This window comes from Triturus cristatus, chromosome 11 (assembly GCF_964204655.1).
Source record: "Triturus cristatus chromosome 11, aTriCri1.1, whole genome shotgun sequence".
NCBI lineage: Eukaryota > Metazoa > Chordata > Amphibia > Caudata > Salamandridae > Triturus > Triturus cristatus.
The window spans coordinates 149,118,384-149,139,815 of NC_140594.1; the positions used below are offsets into that span (position 1 = coordinate 149,118,384).

The 21,432-nt window shown below is 46.1% G+C and overlaps 1 protein-coding gene across 7 annotated transcripts in view; it reads left to right on the forward strand.

Annotated features, from left to right (window-relative positions):
* Nucleotides 1–21,432, forward strand: part of SBNO1 (strawberry notch homolog 1) — a 1,282,279-nt gene that overhangs the window by 395,471 nt on the left and 865,376 nt on the right. For all 7 annotated transcript variants that reach the window (XM_085634811.1, XM_085634813.1, XM_085634807.1 and 4 more), the window contains one exon: nucleotides 6,754–6,907. In XM_085634811.1, coding sequence (XP_085490937.1) covers nucleotides 6,754–6,907 — 154 coding nt within the window. The remainder of the gene's footprint in view (nucleotides 1–6,753; nucleotides 6,908–21,432) is intronic.

Genomic DNA, 21,432 nt, shown 5'->3' on the forward strand with positions numbered 1-21,432 from the left:
GTTTAAAAAATGCCCCAAGTGTGGTGCTAAGTTCCCACACACTGACTTACACAAAGTGTGTAACCTCTGCCTCTCCCCCGAGCACGAGGAAAAGCACTGCGAGGCCTGAACATCATTCCGGTCGAAGAAAACCATCCGTGATTGTCGGGCTCGACGTCATGAAATGTCCTGCAGCAGCTAGATTCCAGACATCCTCTGAGTTGGTTCTACTGTCCATCCAGAACTCCAACCTGCAGAAGGGGATATCTCCGTGTCTGAAGCAGACGACTCCAAGGAAGACCAGCAGAACGTCACCCCGGCTTAACAGTGAGTACTAACATCCAGGCTGCCACCAAACCTAAGGCTCCAGAAACACCTTCGCCCTTGAGCTCTGGTCGACACAGGGAGCATACTTTAGACACCCCGCCCTTGGTCCCGGTTATAAAACCGAAACAAAAGCCTTCCGACTCTGGATCGAGTCAGCCCCATTCCGGAACCGAACATACATCTTCGGCAGCAAAGCCTAAAACCAAGCCGGGGCCCCACCCTTCATCGCCGGCACCGAAGACACCTTCAACGCCGAAAACCTCGACACTGAAGCCACCAAAAGACAAAGCTTCTGAGCCGAAACAGGACAAACTGAAAGCCTTGGAGCCGAAGAAAATCTTGGAGCCGAAAACTCACTCACCAAAGGTTTCGGAGTCAAAAACCCCTACAAAACCTTGACAGCTTAAGCCTGTTAAGGAACACTCTACGCCCAAGCTTCCGGCGCCAAAACAAGACGTATCACTCAGACCTTTCTTCTCTAGAATTTTCGGATCCAAAGCAGAAAACACTGCATATTGACCCCGAAATTGCCCACCTTCTCACCAAACCTCCTATGAAACGGAAACTAGACCTCCCAGAGGATTCACATACCTCTCAAATGCAAGGTCATGGGTCCTAACCCTTCTCTCCCTTATATACCTCCCTCTCCTCCTCCTCCTGATCCTAACTAATTTATCTCACTAGCAAACTCACCATCACCTACACACTCACCTGCACCACAGGATGATGATGATGGTGGGGATGGGGATACACTGGGGGATGATGACAACCATAACATACCACAGGACACGGACCCATGGGATGACTGATCAAGATCCAGATCTACACAATGACCCTGATCTGTATCCCTCCAGGTGATCACCACCTAATAACATTGGTTTTGCACAACTTATTAATAGGGCTGCTCACTACCATGGGGTGGAACTACACGCTGATCCCCTAGGAGAGGACTTCTTAGTGGAAACATTTGCACCCTCGCAAAAATCCACCCACACCCTGCCCATGCTAAAGGGCATGTTAAGACAGAGCGCACTATGACTAGCTGGAAAAAATATTGCAACACTTATCAGAGGCACACAAAAACAAGGTCAATGAACTCATTCAAGAGGGCAAACTTATAACTAACACCTCCATAAAATGCGCCCTAGATGCGGCTGATACGGCATCTTGTGCCATTAACACCAGCTTATTACTGCGTAGGCACGCTTGGCTTCGAATCTCCTGATTCAATCAGGAAGTTCAAACCACCATACTCAATCAGCCCTTCGATCAACAACATCTTTTTGGACCTACAGTCGATACTTCATTGGAGAAAATGAAAGATACAGAGACTGCTAAGTCCATTGGGGCCTTACAACTACCTTTCAGCAGGGGTTCCTTTCGCCGCTCCTTTTGCAGGGGTGGCTCCAAAACAATGTCGTCCGAAAATCCCTCCTCATCTTACAAAAGTCCCAATCAATCTAACTCCTCCAGAGGATATTTTCGGGGAGGATACAGAGGGAACAATATTAGGGGAAGAGCCAGAGCTAATACCCGTAATTCCTCTACCACCATGCAGTGACTGCCCAGCACTACCCCCGACCATTCCACTTCTGATGGGGGACGTCTTTCACAGTTCTGTCTGGAACTCCATCACAGCAGACAGGTGGGTAAGACAAACTATCCAGAATGGTCATTGCCTAGAACTCCTCTCCGCTCCCCCAAATATTCCTCCCAGGCAACGTCCAATTTCATCTGAACATCTGACCCTCCTAAAACAAGAGGTTCTCTCCCTGTTACAAAAACATGCAATAGAACCAGTCCCCTTGCCTCATCAGGGCAGAGGAATTTACTCCCTATATTTCCTAATTCCAAAAAAGGACGGCTCTCAGGCCAATACTGGACCTCAGGTCACTAAACCTCTATATTCAGTCAGATCACTTCCACATGGTCACCTTCCAACAGGTGCTCCCATTGTTTCAACAAGGCGACTTTCTTTCCACTCTGGATTTAAAGGATGCTTGCTTCCATATTCCCTTTCATCCAGCTCACAGAAAATATCTTGGGTTCCTGGTGGACGGTCAAGACTACCAGTTCAAAGTCCTCTCGTTCGGGGTGACTACAGCACCCAGAGTCTTCACCAAGTGCCTTGCAGTAGTTGCAGCTCACTTAAGAGGACAACACATTCACATGTTCCCATATCTGGACAACTGGCACATAAAAGCCAAGTCACACAGCAGCTGCATTCACCACACCCGCAAAACAATTCAGTTGCTCCACGACTTGTCCCACCTCCAACCATCCAACGCACAAATGTATCTAGGAGCTACAATAGACACTTCCAAAGCTCTAGCATACCCCCAACCCAGTTAGAATACGCAACATACAGGCTCTAATATCCCAATTTTAGCCTCAACACTCATTACTAGCTCGATTGTTCATGCAGTTAATCGGGATGATGGCCTCTTGCATCCTAATAGTCTTTTATGCAAGACTTCACATGCGTCCTCTACAGGAATGATTAGCACATCAATGGAACCAGGCTCCAGGTCAGTGAACAGATCTGGTGTTGGTGGACAGCCGCACATATCGCTCTCTGCACTGGTGGTACACACACAACCTTTCCAAAGGGCGGCCGTTCCTCGACCCGGTTCCACAGATAGTGCTAACAGACGCATTGCTCGCCTGCTGGGGAGCTCCTCTCCAAAACCTTACCATTCAAGGCATATGGACTACACAACAAAAACCATTCCACATACACTCCCTTGAATTACTGGCGATTTTTCTGGCATTAAAATACTTTCAACTCCATCTAGTAGGCAAAGCTGTCTTAGTCCGTACGGACAACATGACAGCAATGTACTACATACAAAAGCAGGGAGGGACACACACTCTACAGCTTTCACACTTGGCTCAACGCATTTGGAAATGGGCCATTCCACAAAACCTATATCTCCTTGAAGAATACTTCCCAAGAGTACACAATCAAATCATCGATCTGCTCAATCGTCAACAACAGATCCACGAATGGGAAATTCATCCTCAAGTTCTTCTTCCATTCTTTCAAATGTGGGGCTACCCAGAAATCTGTTCGCCACACACCAAAACACAAAATGCCCAACCTTCGCGTCCAGGTATCCACACCCATTGTCCACAGGCTATGCGATATGGATGAACTGGTCAGGGAAATTTGCTTATGCTTTTCCGCCTCTCCCACTCATTCCATAAGTGGTTCGGAAGCTCAAACCACATTCCCTCACACTAATCCTGGTTGCTCCCACATGGGCTCGACAACCCTGGTTCACAACCCTATTAGAAATGTCAGTAGTTCCTCTACACCTCTCTTCCAAACTTGCTCAGAACCATGGAGAGATAAGGCTTCCAGATCCCAGTCAACTCAACCTTGCGATCTGGCACCTGAAGTCTTAGAGTTTGGCTACCTTAGTCTCCCGCCAGACTACATGAACGTCATTAAAGAGGCTAGACATCCTACTACCAGAGCATGCTACGCAGCGAAGTGGAAACTATTTGTAATTTACTGTGCAAACAATCAAATCACTCCATTAGACGCTTTCAATCAAAACATTTGCTATCTGTTACACCTATAACACTGTAACCTAGCATATACATCTATAAGACTACATCTACCTGCAATAGCAGCTTATCTACAAAACAGACAACGTTTGTCTTTGTTTCGAGTACCCGCTATTAAAGCTTTTATGGAAGGACTTAAAAGAATAATTCCCCCTAGAGTTCCGCCCTCTCCAGTGTGGAATCTTAATATCGTCCTTACAAGGCTCATGGGCTCACCATTTGAACCTCTGCACAAATGTGAACTACAATTCCTCACTTGGAAAGTAGCTTTCCTTAGAGCCAGCACATCTCTTAGAAAAGTGAGTGAGCTTCAGGCACTAACCATGCAAGAACTTTTTTTGCAAATTCATCACAACAAAGTGGTTCTCCGGACTAATCCAAACTTTTTACCTAAAGTTGTCTGCCTTTCACCTTAACCAGTCTGTTGAACTACCAGTATTTTTACCTCAACCAGACTCCGTGGCAGAAAGGGCTCTTCACACGCTAGACATTAAAAGGGCACTACTCTATTACATTTGAAAGAACAAAATCCTTTCGAAAGACTTAACACCTCTTTGTTGCTTTCTCCTCACCTCATACAGGCAATCCCATTTCAAAAGCAGGTATTGCATGGTGGATTGTTAAGTGCATCCAAATATGCTACCTTAAAGCCAAGCGTACATTAACCATTCCCCCTAGGGCTCATTCTACGTGCAGACTAGGAGCTTGTATGGGCGGCATATGGAACATTCCCTTAGATGACATTTGCAAAGCTGCAGCTTGGTCTACACCGCGCACATTTACAAACCGCTATTGTGTAGATGTGCAAGCAAAACAAGCTAGTGTGGGCCAGGCTGTCTTAAGAACACTTTTTCAAACCACTGCCACAGATACAGGTTAGCCACCGCCACAAACAAAACTGCTGTATAGTCTATGCAAAGTATATAATCTACAGCTCATATGCCTCAAACTGAAAATGCTACTTATCAGTATGCAGCTGTTCTTTGCATGTAGAGCTGTAGATTCATATACACCCACCTGCCTCCCCGGGTACCTTTATCTGTTGCAGTGTTATCTTACTTAGATACATCACACATCGACATCTCTTTCTATTTCTTACTAACTCCATCATCACCCTTTATGGTGAAAACAATCTGGGGATGGAGTTGATGCCCATGCGCAGTTTCATTGTAAGGAGGAGTCACCTATCTTGTGACTACAAAGACTTCTTTGAACAAAAACAAACTGCAAACATCTGAGCCCAACACCAGATGGCGATCTATGCAAAGTATATGAATCTACAGCTCTACATGCCAAGAACAGATGCATACTGGTAAGTAGCATTTTCCTTTAGTAACATGTGCAAAAGCAGCATCATGGCAACAGAGCTTATGCTAACTTAGCAGTGTAGACAATGACCCCAACCGCCATATGCCAAAAGTAGTTTCTGCCTATCGTATCAATCAGTTGTTACCTGTGTTCGTTCCTCAACCTGATTCTGTAGCAGGACGAGCTCTTGATGTTAGAAGAGCTCTACTATATTACGTGGAAACAACAAAAGAATTTTGCAAAACAAAGCAGCTCTTTGTTCATTTTTCTCTACCACACAAAGGCAATCCCATATTTAAATCGGGAATTGCAAGATGGCTGGTGCAATGTATCCAAACATGTTATGTGAAAGCAAAAATAACTTTGCTAATACGCCCTAGAACGCATTCCAATCGCAAAATAGGGGCTACTATGACCTTCTTAAGGAATATTCCCCTAGCTGACATCTGTACGGCAGCAACATGGTCTACACCGCACACATTCATCAAACACTATTGTGTAGATGTGTTAGCGAGGCAACAAGCTAATGTAGGCCATGCAGTACTTAAAACACTGTTTCAAACAACTACAAGTTATCCACCGCTTTGGGAGTATACTGCTGTATAGTCTATGCAAAGATTGTGATCTACAGCTCACATGCCTCAAGCAGATAATGTTACTTACCCAGTAAGCATCTGTTTTTGGCATGTACAGCTGTAGATTCACATGCGCCCATCCGCCTCGCTGGTCTCCTGTAGTTATTGCAGTTCTCAGTTTACATACATATGCATGGACATCTCTATTCTTCACTTACTAACTCCATTATGACCCTCTGCGGGAAAACAATCTAATAATGGAGTTAATGCCCATGCGCACTATCACCGAAAGGACGAGTCCCCTTACGTCGTGACTAGAAAGATTTCTTCGAAGAAAAACAACTTGCAAACATACCCAACACTAGATGGCAGGAGTATGCAATGCATGTGAATCTACAGCTCTACATGCCAAAAACAGATGCCTCCTGGGTAAGTAACATTATCCTTTAAAAAAAAAAAAAAAGTTAAATTAGAAAGAATAATGTCAGGGATTGATTGATGTAAAAGCCTCATATTGCTTAATATGGAAACTTCTGGTTCCTAAAAGTTGCCTTACTGCTATGATAGATAGTATAGGACTCGTGACTATAAACTCTTGCATTTCAGAGTAGATTAGCTTCTTAGATGTCCTCCTTCCACGATGTGTTACAGAATAGACTTGAGCTTGGGTCCAAACAGTTCGCCATCAATTGAGCTAAAACTATATAACTACTAAAACAGATGGATATCTTACTAGTGAATATACTTTCTTTTGTTAAAACAAAATAATAATAATAGTTCTGCTATCCTAGGTTGAGATATTCAATGATCATGAATTTAGTTAGGGTTCCTATAACAAGTAAAGACTATTAGAAGAATGTAAAATTTTTGTTCTTGGCAAGGGGCCTTGCTCATAAAGTTATTAGGCATTTGCTTCTTTGTCCTAGTATTTAACCTAAATTACTACTGAATTGTACATGGTACTTTTTTCTAACTTTTGTTTTATTTTTAGGGGCGTAGGAGCAATGGAAATAGTTGCCATGGACATGAAACTAAGAGGGATGTACATAGCAAGGCAGTTGAGTTTTACTGGTGTTACCTTCAAAATAGAAGAAGTTCTTCTCTCCAATGACTATATTAAGATGTACAATAAGTCTGTGAAATTGGTAAGTTATTTCATGTCTAATAAATAAATCTGATCTCCTCTAATTCTAAAGCATGCCATGTTTGGATTGCTTTGACCCAAAAAGCTAAGCTTTGCCCTTAGAATTGCTGTTGAGTGCTATATAAAATAACCATGACCCTTGCACTCTTCTTTCAGAGAAAGCAATTGCTGCAAGTGCGTTTTTTAATTACTTTGCTCTAACATGATGCAGTCTTCACATAGGACCCAAACCTCTGAAGGTGATAACTTTTCCTGCTGTCCACAGTTCACAAATACAATGTCTTCAATTGACAATCCTTCGTTTGTTAGCCTTCGTATTGTAAAATATGCTCTGATCTCCTTTTTCATGTCAGCCTATTTTTACAACGTTGAAGACATACTGCAGTATGCATTTATTTGTAAATGTATCCCTTATGCTGTATCATCTGACCTCTATCAAGGGATTTTCATTAATTGTCCTTGACACTAAATCACCCAATCCAGGTACGGTGTTCCATACCACTTTAAATAAGAGGCACTTTTTTTCAGAAAATATTTTAAATATTAAATTCCATTTCTCCTATTTGATTTTTAACAAATGTAGATTAGAAATAGGTTACTGATCTTTTAAACAGTAATACTTTTAACAAAATCCCGTCTGAGAAGATGTGAAGGGACCAAACCTGAAGCAGTTTTGCGAATCTGAATAACGTGAAACTCCACCTTTCAGACAGGCAATATTTTCCCTGTACCATAATGCCTTCCACTGGTATTTGGTCTAATTTTATGTTTTTGTAACTCCTTTTAACATGTTCCTGGAGTGTGGGGTCTGCCCTTAAAACTGGTTTCAGACAGGAGTTTGAAACGGTTTCTCCATTTCTTTCAGTGGTCGTTTTTTTATTTTCCGATTATCTGTAACGTTTAGCAGATTATTTTTTTCACCCTGAAATGTTTTTCCAGTTTGAGATGCCCTTCCTATAACTATAAAAGCTTTATTTAATATGCCAACATTCTCATATCAATTTCTTTTTGTACACGTCTATCACTGCATTGCTGCAGCTCCGACTGTCGTGGATGTAGAGTGAGGAGGCGATAGACTCAAGTTGTTTCTGGCTTGCTTAAATATCCCTAAATTATATTAAAATGCAATACATGTGCTGGCTATGCTGTGTGATGTGGGTAGTGTTTAGGAGTAGCTGGTGATATAAGGTTGGCATTGAGAGCCCCCCATCAGAGGCACATTTTAAGAGGCCTATCCTGCTCTACTAGCAAATTGTGGCCTCAAATCTGTAAGGCATCATAGATAGAAAACATAGTCTTGTGTGTTAAAGTTCAGTAGGGCGCTAGCTTCTACAACCATGCAGGAACAAGAGAAGGACAGATGTGTGTAGAAGGAACAAGACTTGACCTCACTTTCATACAGTTAGAAAACATTTTTACTTGTCAAGTTCCTGAGCTTGGGAAACTAAAGATAAACTAAACCAGTTTTAATGGTGGTCTGCTTGCCCTGTTGGGTGAATTTTGGGAGGAGAACCAGACTGATCTTTCTTCAGAAATAGTAGCTTTCATCTTGGTGCAAGTGGTTTGCATGCTAAACTCGAAGGCAGCTTATACCCGTGCACCATGATCAGATCTAGCCACCTGATTTCCCAAGTTTACATAATCAATGTGTTGGTGTTTACACTCATTGTGCATATGCAGTGACTTTTTTCATGGGGTGAACTTTCTTCTTACGGATCGGTGTACTTTGCATCTGCTTGTGAGTATGTCTGTGCACTCTAGAAATAAAATAAAAGGAAATATGTGACATTCCTGCTGCTTTTGTGAGCTGGTTGCTCTGTGTAAAGATGGAAATGTTTTTGGTAGCAGTCCTACCTTGAAACCGAGGATGTTCATAATGAGAACAATATGGATGGCAACTTTTGCCTCACCTAGTCACTTTTAATCATTTTTCAGAGCAAGCAGGCAAAGTGGAGGTTTGTACCCAAATGGTACCCCTGCTTCATTCTAAGCAGTTAAGAAAATAGTTTGAAATACGTTTCCATACATTTTGATAGATCAGTGGCTGAAGGAGGCTGATCCAAGCTTTTTAGTATTACGTCTGCATCATAAGTTCTTTATTGTTCTAGAAATAGACTATTTCCACCTGCATGTGTGGACCCTGTATGACTTTATTTTCAATATATATATATTTATTGCAGGTGCATAGTTATAATTTCCCAAATGCTGAAAAGGCCTCCACATCCTTAACAAGCAGGATTGTTTCTTAATTCTTTCTTTAACATTTAATAGCTGGCAAGGCAGCATGAGCACTTGAGTGTGCTGCAATAGAGAATGAAACCTTTTATAGGAAACAAACAATGGAAAAATCAGTCTTCACTTGCTTTGCATAATTCTGCCATCGAGTGGTATGTTACGGAATCATTTTTATTTTTTTAAATTCTATAAAACCTGGGTGGTGTTGAATATTTGGTGGCCTGTTCGTCCATCTGTGAAGTCAGATGCCTGCCTGGCAAGCCTTTTGCATGGTCGCTATCCTCAGATTAATTTTTTGCAGTGTTGGGTCCAGAAGCAGAGTGCGAATGCAGAAGATATTAAAGAATAAATGAGGAAAGTTCAAGATTTCGTTGAGGGATTATTGCCAGAGCATCGAGAAACCAGAGCGTAGGCCAAGGATAGAATACGGACATGGAGCAAAAGTGCTACCCCACTGATTAAAACCAAAATTTTTAAATAAAATCACTGTCAAAGATATCAGCCATGAGAGTCAGAAAAAATCAAACATCAGGGTGGTGCATACTTTCTTTAGTTTGTGCCCAAAATGCTGCTACACGTTCACAAATGGATGACCATGAGGTTTGTAACCTCTGCCTGTGAAAAGACCACAGCTCTGGGTGCTGTACTGCCTATGTGGAGTTCCAACCAAAGAAGCAGCGGTTGAGGCACTACACCTTGGCAGTTGCAGAAGACATTGCTGAAGGACCTCGAGTGACGAGAACCCTCAGGAAATTAAGGTAGCACAGGGAGAATGTTGACTTGGCAGAGGTCGTAGAGAAGGCATTTAAAAAGACTTTGAAGGATGGCAAGACGAAGAAAAGCCAGATAATGGCACGTGGCAGAGCGTGGGCTAGCTGAAACATCCAGACTTGAGACACTCAAAAGCAACTCCCAACACTGAAAACAACAGTGATAGAAAGCAAGCACAAACAGAGGGAAACCCACCGGTTGAAGTGAAAAGACAATAGGCGGCAAAACCCCCAAACCAGCTTAGACTGCGAAAGAGGATCGAGTGCGCATGAGGGACAAAGCACTTCTAGAGAAGGAGGCTGTGACAGCAATAGCAAAGCATGACACCAAGGAGGGTTCTCAGCATCAAGAAATAAAATAGGTTAGAAGTCTGAAATTGAAGCACTCCGGAAGAGATTTCTGTGACTCCCTGAAGGGCTACCGAATGCTACTTGGAGAGAAAGAACAAGAGGTAGAACAAGTGGAACTTGCACATCCAATGAACCTGAAGAGGAGCAACTCTTCTCTAAAGAAGGGACCCTTGTAGGTCAGTTTGATTAGAGGTTTCTTCAAGACTCCGAGTCATCCGGACAGTAGTGGCAAGAAATAGAGGCTGACTCCCCAGAAGTGAACACATACCTCTCCCGGCCTTTACCACATGACATTGAAGTTTACAATGCAAGGGTTAAGATGGTGGCAGACGAGAATGGAGTGCAGCTATAGGAGGAACACAGTTGTTTCCTCCTGGAGACACTCCTACCAGCACAGAAAAAAAGATCAATTTCTCTCTGTGCTACTGTGTCTTAGATCAGGGATGAGACCTCCAGGGAACCAGCAGCCACAAGAGCAGTGATGCTCAGGTTGGAGTAAAAATGCAAAAACTCCTCTGAAGATCCTTTCAAAAGCAGATTCCATAATTATGGCCATAGCCTGCGAAAGGGTCAATGCTCCCTTCACGGGCGGGTCCACTGCCAGAAAGAGCAAGGAAGAAGATGCAGAAGGTGGTGCAAAAGATGGAGAGGTCAGCAGCCACCCAGTGGCATGTCACCAGCTCTAATGTGCTCCTGAAAAGATTTGAGCACCATCAGTGTCAAGAAATAGAGGAACAAATGCACTACATCCCAGAACAGTACCAAAGAAGGTCAAAGAGACCTATCCAAGCAGGAAAGACAATTTCCAACACATGCCTCAAGTAAGCATTAGATGCAGCAGACAGTGAGTCGTCAGCTGTGCGAAGGCACTACCATAAAGGAAGTCTGCATGGCCAATAGTCTATAGATTTAAAGAGGAAGGGCAAGCAGCGATCCTTAACATATCTTTACCAGGCAAAACCCTTCTTTGGACTGCCAGCCACTTAAAAAAATAAAGGACAGCAAAGACTCCAAGGCTGTGGAAGCCCTCCAATTCAAGTGGTCTTTCAGGCGAGGATCGGTTCAAAGGTGAAAACCGCTAGTAAGGTAAGGATCACAACTGGTAACCCTAACTAATTTTGTGCTAAAAGCCACCTCTCAAAGTGCACCATTGCGGTGGTTATACACCAGCACACCAGGCAGCCTTTTCTGACTAGAGCTAGGGGGAGAGATGCCCCTTCTGAAGAAGTGATTAATTAAAGCTGGCCATCAGGGCTTCCTGGCTCACAATAGCTGTAGGAGTGTAGAATCTGAGGTTACCTCAATGAATGGAAAACAATTCCATCCAACAAGTAGATTATAAAAATCATTCAAGATAGCTATTGCATAGAACTGTTAAAACCCACACCTAATGAGACCAAAATTAAGGTCCTGCACCAAAGAGGAGATGCTGTAGCAAGATGTAAACGACCATCTGATCAAACCAGCAATAGAAAAGGTTCTGAAAGGCCAAGAAAACCAAGGGGTCTACTCTCTTTCCTGGTAACAAAATTGGATAAAACCCTCCAACCCATTCTAGACTTGCGTGCCTTGAACAAATTCATAAAGATGCAACCGTTCAAAATGGTCAGACTACATGAGGTCATCCCTCGCCTGCACAAAGACTACATGAGAACCCCATAGACTTGAAGGTTGCCTACCTGCATATGCTAATGACCATTGTACATAAGAGGTTCTTGTAGTTTGTTGTGGATAAGGTACACTATCAATTTGGGTGCTCCCTTTTGGGTTAAAATCTGTCCCTTGGTTATTCAGTGTCTATTGGTAGTTGCAGCACACTTGAGAAGACTGGGGCTTGTGATTGATACTTAAAACTGCTGATTCTTGAACACGGATCTCAAAATCTACACCAAAATGCTTCCCAGACGTTTGGATCCCCACATGCTTGGCCTTGTGGAGCCAGATCAAGTTGGCTTCATCCGCAATAGGCAAGGGGCGGACAATGTGCGTAGAATCGCGCACCTGGTGGGGAAAGCACATCACTGCAATATACCAGCCTGCCTTCTCTCGCTTGATGCGGAGAAGACGTTTGACCGGGTGGACTGGGGTTTTCTTCGCGCAGTGCTGCAAAAGATCGGACTGGGTCGGAACATGATCTCTATGATCATGGACCCTTATCTATCCCCGCAAGCTAGGGTTCGGGTTAATGGACAACTTACAGACCCTTTTTCCATACATAGAGGTACACGGCAGGGATGCCCCTTGTCACCTCTGTTGTTTGCCCTTGTGGTAGAGCCCTTAGCAGAGATGATCAGGCAGAATGCGGACATACATGGTATCTCTCTTGGAGGTAGGCAGAACAAGGTAGCGCTCTTCGCGGATGATCTTATCCTCCCAATATCGCGTCCACATACATCCCTCCCGGCGCTTCACACTCTGTTACAGTCCTTTGAGCAGGCTTCAGGCCTTATAATTAATCATGGAAAATCTTGGGCTCTGAACCTTACGATCCCGAAGGAGGAGATACCAGTCTTGAAGACGCTTGCCCCCTAGCAATGGGCCACGGAACATATCACGTACTTAGGGCTTCGATTGACCCCCTCCTTGGGCACATGGACCCAAGTAAATTGGCGAGAATGCAAGAGAACTTTTCTGGAAGACTTACGGGGATGGAAATGCCTAACTCTCTCCTGGTTGGGTAGGCTTAATGCCGTGAAAATGTCGATACTTCCTAAAATCTTATATTTATTTCAATGTCTCCCCACCCCTATCCCGCAACACCAAATACAGTGCCTCCAACGAGATCTCACTCGCTTCATCTGGGGCGGACGTAGGCCACGATTCTCTCACAAGACCCTCATGTCGCTGTGACAGAGGGGGTCTAGCGTGTCCTAACCTTCTGGACTATTATTGGGCCTCACAGCTCCGCTTTGTCTCGGAGTGGATAGCCATTGAAAGCGAAAAGATCTGGTTCCATATGGACAGGACGCTAACTGGGCGCACCATCTCGGATCTTGCGTGGCACCATCGTACAGCGTGCTCACGCAGTGCCTATATTGCAGTACCTACTAAAATGGTCCTGGATATTTGGGACAAGGTAGCCGTGCGTAAGGGACTAACAACCTTCCTCTCCCCCCATACTCCCATTGCAGGTAACCCACTATTCCCTCCGGCCCTCCACTCACAAACATTCGCCAACTGGCTACAGGGGGGATGCAGAGTGATCGGAGACCTGTATGAGGGGGGGAACACTTACGACATTTGCCCAGTGTAAGGAGGACTTTTGTCTCCCACTGGGTACGGGACTACAATATGCACAGCTGCGGCACTGGGTGTCCTCAGCAGAGATGCAACGGGCTGCTGTCCGACCATTCACCCCCTTTGAACGGCTGGTCTGTTCCTTCGATTAATCGAAAGGTCTTATCTCTCGGACGTACCAGATCCTACAGCACCCTCCGATACTAACTGCACACTCATATCAACGCCAATGGCAATCAACGTCAACCACGGAAATCACACCTAAACAGTGGAATCGCAAGATATCCCTAGGGTCTATCACAGCATCCTGCAGAGGGAAAACGCATATAAAATTATGACGCAATGGTATTACACGCCTACTCGACTGCACAAAATTTTCCCTGCCATGTCCCCATTGTGCTGGAGGTGTTCGAATGCATCTGGAGATTTCTTTCACATTTGGGTGGGTTTGCTCCGGAAGGAAGTCCTTAGTCATATTAAGGAGGTATTGGGCTTTCCCCTGCCTGAGTCTGCAACCACGATCCTTTTGGGCCTTAAACCTACTAACCTAAAAGCACTTACCCGCAGCGACTGGACTATAGCCCTTCATATGCTTGGGGCGGCTAAACAACTTATAGCGTTGTACTGGAAAAAAACGGAGTCTCCCCCAATAGCCGGTTGGTTCATGCGCCTATGGCATGTAATAACCATGGAACTTTTTACAGCGCGACTGAAATCACGCGACACCCACTTCACTGCCGCTTGGCAACCCTTAGTCCACTACCTCTGTAAAATAGAACATGCGCGCTATCTATCCTCCAAGCTTAGAGCGTTACGACTTTTTGAAGATGCCATACTCCCGTCGGACCCCAATAGGCTCCTTACGTAACCAGACCAGCCCTGGGCGTCGCTCCCTTCGACAAGCCTTAAGATATTCACTCTCAACACCCTGCACTGCTGCGCGCATCTACCCGTCCGCCCACCTGGCAGCTTTTGTTGCTGTATACTATTGCCCCCTCTTCTTTCGACTCTTTTCTGTCTATTCACTACCATCCGCTTTATATGGGCCTCTTGCCCGCGTTCTCACTGTTCTTGTTGTTACAACAAAAAGGTCCTCTAATATTGCTATTTATACTATGTCACGCGGCCGGCCCAACAAGGGTTATAGGCGACATGCTGTGTTCTAAACGGTCTATTAATGCCTTTACATATTCTTGGAGAACCTTGGGTGAAACGTGGCCGTCCCTAAATGGGTTGTGGGCTTAACGCTGTGTCTATCTGGACCTCTGTTCTACTTTGTTTGTAGAAAATAAAAACAGATCTTTAAAAAAAAAAAAAAGAAAAACTGCAGATTCTTCACGTTTTGAATGTACCTTGACTGTATCTTGAAAATATTTAGCAGCACCCCTTTGTGCCGGTAGTTGCCATTATTCGACTCTGTGCAGGTGTTTTTCTGCTCCAGAAGTGCTGTGCAAGCCGCATATAAGCACCACTCATGCACACTGATTTCAGTTCCTTTCTTTCCATGCCACCAGACATGACTCCAGAGCTACCTATCATATCTTCACGAGATTTACTTGAATTTTACTTAAAATACCCAGTGTGCAAGGGAAATGTCAACCCCTAAAACCATAGGGTTGTAACCTTGTATATGGTCTGTCGTAAGCAAATATCAGTGAACTCCTGAGAAGACCCGAGGGGATAAATGTGCCTCAGTCTTACTCCCAAACTCCATCTCCTTCAGAGCAAATTCCAGCTCTTGTCCCAAAGTAACCTGAATTTGCAAACACCTTGACAATGCTGCAGTAGAAATGCATGAGTTCTGCAAAGCTGTGCTGCTTTTTTTTTTTTTTTTTTTTGCAATGCAGCCGGCTACCTCGTGTTTCTCTGGGTACCAAGGAACCACATGTCCCTTCCACCTGGAACTCCGCAGGCGGCTGAGGCCTCAATGCCACCTGGCACCTCTGAACCAGTTACGGACCCCACACCAGCTTTGGTTCCGAAGTCTGTCTTGGCTCCACGACCCATGCAAGACTCTGGTACATAGACTGTCAAAACCAGACAAAGTGCAACCAATCGTATGCTCTGCCTCTGAGCTGACTTCGATAAAGCCAGCTCCCTGATCCCACTTAGTTGCAGCCTTCCCGTAATTCATCAGGCTCGGATACAATGCTGTTGCTTCAAGAAAGTGTCCAGATCATACATAATCTTTTTGGCATAGTTCCTATAACAATGGTAAAATGGAGACAAATCTGCTCAACCCTATTCTGATGACAAATGGTATGGTGAGTGGCGAGATGCCAGAGTACTGCATACTTCTCCAGGCACTGTGCTTGTCTTTCCACCGAGGCCAGCTGCTTTGCAGTTGTGATACAGATGGTCACCGAGATTCTTGAATCCCCCTCCCCCGCCCCTCGGACACTCCCCCCCCCCCCCCCCCCCCCACCCCCCCATATTCACTATAAAGGTGATAATCAGTGTTCTTAGTGAAGTCTTCTAAACCAGACAAACTAATATGGAGCCTATACTACCTTCCAATGATGCTTTCATAGACACCATTCTTTGACATCTGGTCAAAGCCATGTTCCACACCACAGGGAAATAATCAGAAAGCAAGATGTCGCCGTCCTAGCCTGCGTGATCCAGCTTTCATAATTCAGTAAATGTCTCCAGAGAGTTTGGTAGTAAAGGCAATTATGAGCAAGATCAACCCTAATGCCTTCCTTGCAACTCCCAGATAGAGAATCAGAGTCTTGAAACTTTCAGAAATTGCATGCTCTCCTCAACCAGCCTGGCATTGCGGTCTGTCAGTGCCTAATTGAGCTACTATACTCGTGCCTTTTTGGATTATTTGCTCATGTCCTGCCTTTTCTTCCTGCCTGATGACTTGCATCCCAACCTTACACTAGCAATTCAGGATGAATGTGATGTGCCCAAATTCAGTTTATTGTGGGTTAGACACTACATATTTGGAACCAGTGTGACACTCTGGAGACATCCCTTGATTAGGTCAACAAGCTTGTCTAGGGATTTCCAATCTTCCCTAGTGTATATCCCCTTTGATGATTTGTACCGCTGGTGAAAAGGCAGACTCTGATCTCAAGCTCTTTCAAGACACCATGGCCACATTGCATGCCTTGGGCCTGTCTGCTCCAATGCAAAAGTTCCTTTCACCAGCCATTCTGCCATCTCCATGGGTATGGTAGATGTTTTCAACACCACCAGCACCCACCTTTGCAGCCAGCCCAGCAAACATTACAGCCTTAGTGTGGACTACAAGGGCAGCTGCAACCTAGTTCCCTGCTCCCCTGGCTGCCACAAAACCTTCCAGGCACACAGACATCCTATCAGAGGATTTGGCCTTTCCTCCCAGGGGGGCAAACTACCATTTAGGACAAGTCGGTCGTTCAAGTTGACCGTTTATTTACATATCTTCCACTGCCCTCAAAGTCGCTAACTGAGGATTATCTGTTTCCCTGCAGCAGGAAGTGCAGGCCCTTTGACCAAAGCTGCCACAGAGGATTTCTGCCTCGGAGATATGAAATAGGTGTTTCTGCCGCTGTTTCCTTGTGATGAAGAAGGGTGGAGGCCTTTGTCCTATTTTACATCCTTTTACTCAGTCTTCCTATGGATGGTCAAATTTAAGATGCTCTCTCTTGCTCGAGTCTCTTCTTTCCCTTGACCCAGGATACTGGATTGTAGTATTGGACTGCAGGACTCTTATTTTCATATCCCCATCCTTTTGGCTCACAAGCGCCATCTATGGTACACAGTGACTCAGGAGCCCCATGGCTGTTGACAAAAGTGATGGTGTTGGTCGTAGCGCATCTTCGGATATCGGGGATCCTAGTCTTCCCCCACCTCGACAACTAGCTGTTGGTGTGCTCGCCCAGGCAGTCATCACCCAGCTCCGGACTACAGCGAACCTCTTAACATTGTTGGGGTTCACTAACAACTTGGCTAAGTCTCATCTGACTCCCTCACAGACATTCCCCCCCTTCATTGGAGCCATTCTGGACATGATGCTGGTTTATGCCTTAACACCTGAGCATAGAGTCCAGGACTTTCAGGCTATGATCATGATGTTTCTGCCTCTCTCCTCGATCTCTGTGCAGATGTGGGATGAAATTAGGTCTAACATATGGTGTCCGGATTAGTTTCAGTCCTTAGCTCAACCCTAGGTAGCTGTGGCTTTGAACAGTAAGACTTCAGCGAAGGAAAATGTGTAAAGTATTTAAACAACGCTCAAAAGAATTGAAGTAATGTGCCTCAAGAAATCCAAATCCAGCTTCTAAAAATTGGACTATATTTTTATGAATCTATAGACCTCATAACGATAAAGATCCACTATAGGGTTCTAGAGATGTAGAAACAGTCAAAAACAACTTGTCACTTAACTGAACACTCATTGGGAGATTTAAGGAATTTGACACATGAGAAACGTTTTCAAGAATTCATTTGTCAGAATGGAAGGCAATTACTTAGGGTACTTTGAAAAAGTAACTCAGCCAGGATCCTTTTCGTTTGAGGTCTGTAGATTCATAAAAATATAGTCCAATTTTCAAAAGGCTGTAGCCGTCCGTCAGTAAAATACCGCAATCTCATGGAGATACTTTTACTGACGGGCTGCTGCTCTCGAGTTATGCTGTTGGAGGAAACTATTTGATGAAGCACTAGGCTACGAGTAATTTTGGTAACCCCTTATCAGGAGATCGTAAAGAAATTTCTTTGAAACAAATTTTGTAAAGCCCTGAAGAAGTGAAACTTTTGCGAAACACGTGTTGGCTTGGCCGTTTATACCACTACATGTTGATGAAGATTTGTCATCAAGTATTTGAAGGTATCTGAAAGAAGACTATACTTATAGATTCCTTACCTTTAGAATTACCCCCAGGCGTCAGACTGGATCCTGGGATTTTTTCTTTAGCAGTCCCCCTGCTCGTCGGTAGGTGGCGTTTGAAGACTGCCGTCCGTAGCTGGCATTGTGGCCGCCGGAATGACGTCGCAGTGTCTACTTAGACGACGCCCCTGAGCGCTGACGTCAGTTAATTCTTTTTCCTTGCCAGCCTAGCGCAGATCCAGGGAGAGCATGCCCCTTAGTCACTTTTTGACTAACCGTTTTTCGACTTTTTGTCAATGCCTTTTTCGAGTCATCAACTCCTGGTGCTCGAGGGATGTCCCTTTGCTGAACCGAATTCAAGCCTTGTGGCTCCTGTCACAAGCTGATGCCCATCATGGATCCACACCTTGTGTGCCTTTTGGTGCCTGGAGTGCGACTACGACCCAAAGTTGTGCTCAGACTGTCAGGCCATTAACCAAAAGTCTTTGCGGGAGCAGTCCCGAAAGCTTTTGGAGGCCCAGCTGTCAGCTTGAGGTCCCAGTCGAGAGGAAGGTCTTGGGACCGGTCGCGGAGCCACCATCATTCGTCCTCAGTCTTCGCACTCCTCTCGGGTAAGTCAAAGCACAACAAGGCGAAGATGCGCCTTCGCCCCGTCCGTCGGCCGGCGCGACGCCGGACCCAGAGCATCGTAGCTCTGTCTTCGGTGCCAGCTTCTGGGACGGCTCCGTGCTTCCCTCCCTTTCCCGAAGCCAGAGCGTCCCCTGCCCAGCTTCGAAGCTTATACGAAGCGCTACACAGCATCTTTGAGCAGCCCGACTCTGCTGGCGTACCTTTAGGCCCTGTGGAAATGGCTTGGGGCCCTGGGCCTTCAATGCCGGTGGTTCCGGTGCCATAGGGCCCCAAGGATCCAGGCCTGGATCCGGATCACCGCCGGTCGACCTCCAGGTACCTTCCCGGTGCCGATTCCAGGGACGATGCTCCGACGTCGGTTGTGCCCGCAGCCTCTTCCTGGACTTGATACGGCGCCGGACCGACATCAGTCAATGTTGGTGCCGGAAGGTACTTTTGTTCCACAGTTAATCACTGGTGTTCCTTTTCACCTGGAGTGGCAACCTGAGGAGGACTGGGAGGGGCCTGTGGACCCTTTGGCTGATCAGCTTGATGAGCCGGACTGGCGAGAGGAACTGTGTGATGGCAGTAGTTTGGATACCTACCCAGACCTTGGCATGATTCCCTCCCCACCGTAGCTACAGAGGAGGGAGCCTCATATGCAGTAGTGTTGCGTAGACAAAGGTGCTTCAACCGGCAACGGCCTCTTCGGCGCCCCTTCTGCCTTTAAATGAAGCCCTCACCGACGTCCTACTGAGCACTTGGTCCAAGCCCAGCACACAGGAAAGGATGAATGCCAGACACCACCGCCTGTCCCTGGGCGACCCACTTTTCCTCTCCCGACCCCCGAGAGCTAGGTGGTCCAGGCCTCGTCCTCTAAGGGCGCATTCCCTACTGCTCCCCCAGATAGGAAATCCTAGAAGCTGGACCACCTTGGGAAGATGTTTTCGTTCGAGGCATATGAGCTGCAGATTACACACTTGTGCATAGATCGCCATCTGGTGTTGGGCCCGGATGTTTGCAGTTTGTTTTTCCTCTTGGAAAGTCTTTGGAAGTCACGAGTTTGGTGACTCCTCCCTTGGATCGTATTGCGCATGGGCTTCGGCTCCATCCTTAGATTTTTTTTTCTGCCATCGGGCTCTGATGTAATCTTCGTGCTCCGGTTCCGAACAGCTTCCAGTTCGACGATCGACGCGCAATCCTCACCCCAATTCGCGATATTGTTTTCGCTCGCGATCTCCCCACTCGACGCGCCTCTCATCGGCAAGACCTTCGGTTCCAGTCGACGACGGTGGCCTTCGGGCCTACCCAAGCTCCGGTCCTGGCTAATGGAAAGGACTCCATTTAAAAAGTGTCCTCGGTGGGTCAAAATTCCCCCACACCGATCTCCACGAGGTGTCCAACCTCTGCCTCTCCCCTGAACACGAGGCTCGAGGCTGTCCGGTGTGTAAATCCTTCCGGTCCAAGAAAACTATTCGGGACCGAAGAGCCAGAAGAACCATGGCACACTCTTCGACGGCGATCCCCGATGACATCTTCGGGGAAGGCGTCGATGCTCCAGAAGAACACCACACCGACGAGGGACTCGTCAGCGCCTCCGAAGCCGACGATTCAGATGTGGAGGACATCACTCCAGCACAGAGGGTCGTGAGTACTACTCTACCCCCCCTTCGGGCCTAAGCAAGGCCAGAGATACTGCTTCCCACACCGCACCTTCGGGCCGGTAAAGAAGCCAATTAAGCCTTCAGGCGGCTCGGGCTCGAGCCAGCCCACCGCCGGAGCCGATAAACACTCTTCGGCACCGAAAAAGAAACCGGCCTCCCTCTCGACACCGAGCCCCACACCAAAACACTCAGGGTCGAGACCCAGCTCCTCGGCACCGACCCCATCCTCGGTACCGACAAAAACCCACAAGACCACCGGCACCGACATTTCGAAGCCGAAATCCATCTCGGAGCCTACTAAACAACCGGAGCTTCCCAAGCATGGTTCCAAACAGACCAGCACCGACAAGCCTAAAAAATCAACGGCCCGATGCCTTTGGCGCCGACGGACCAACCAACCGCTCCAGAACTATTTACACCGGATCCCTTACAAAAAACATTAACTAAGGATCCCAAAACTGGACATTTAATGCTCTCTATCAAAAAGAGACAGACAAACCTGCTCCGCCTCCACCTCCAAAAATGAAGGATTCTGCTACCTTCCCTTTCAGACTACCTTCCCCACCTCCACCACCTCCTCCACCTTCCCCTCCTCCACCTTCGCCACCCCCACCTCATCATTCCCCCACTCCACTCCCAGATGATGATGATCAAGGGGATCCATACGACGACATAGGGGATGTACCCCAAGATATACCTACAAGGGACCCCACTCCCACAGGATCCCCAGACCCATGGGACGATTAGAATATCCCTGATGTCCCTAACGTCCCACAAGACGATCTTTACCCATCCAGACCTTCTCCACCAGAAGACTCCTTGGGGTTCAATCATTTATTGC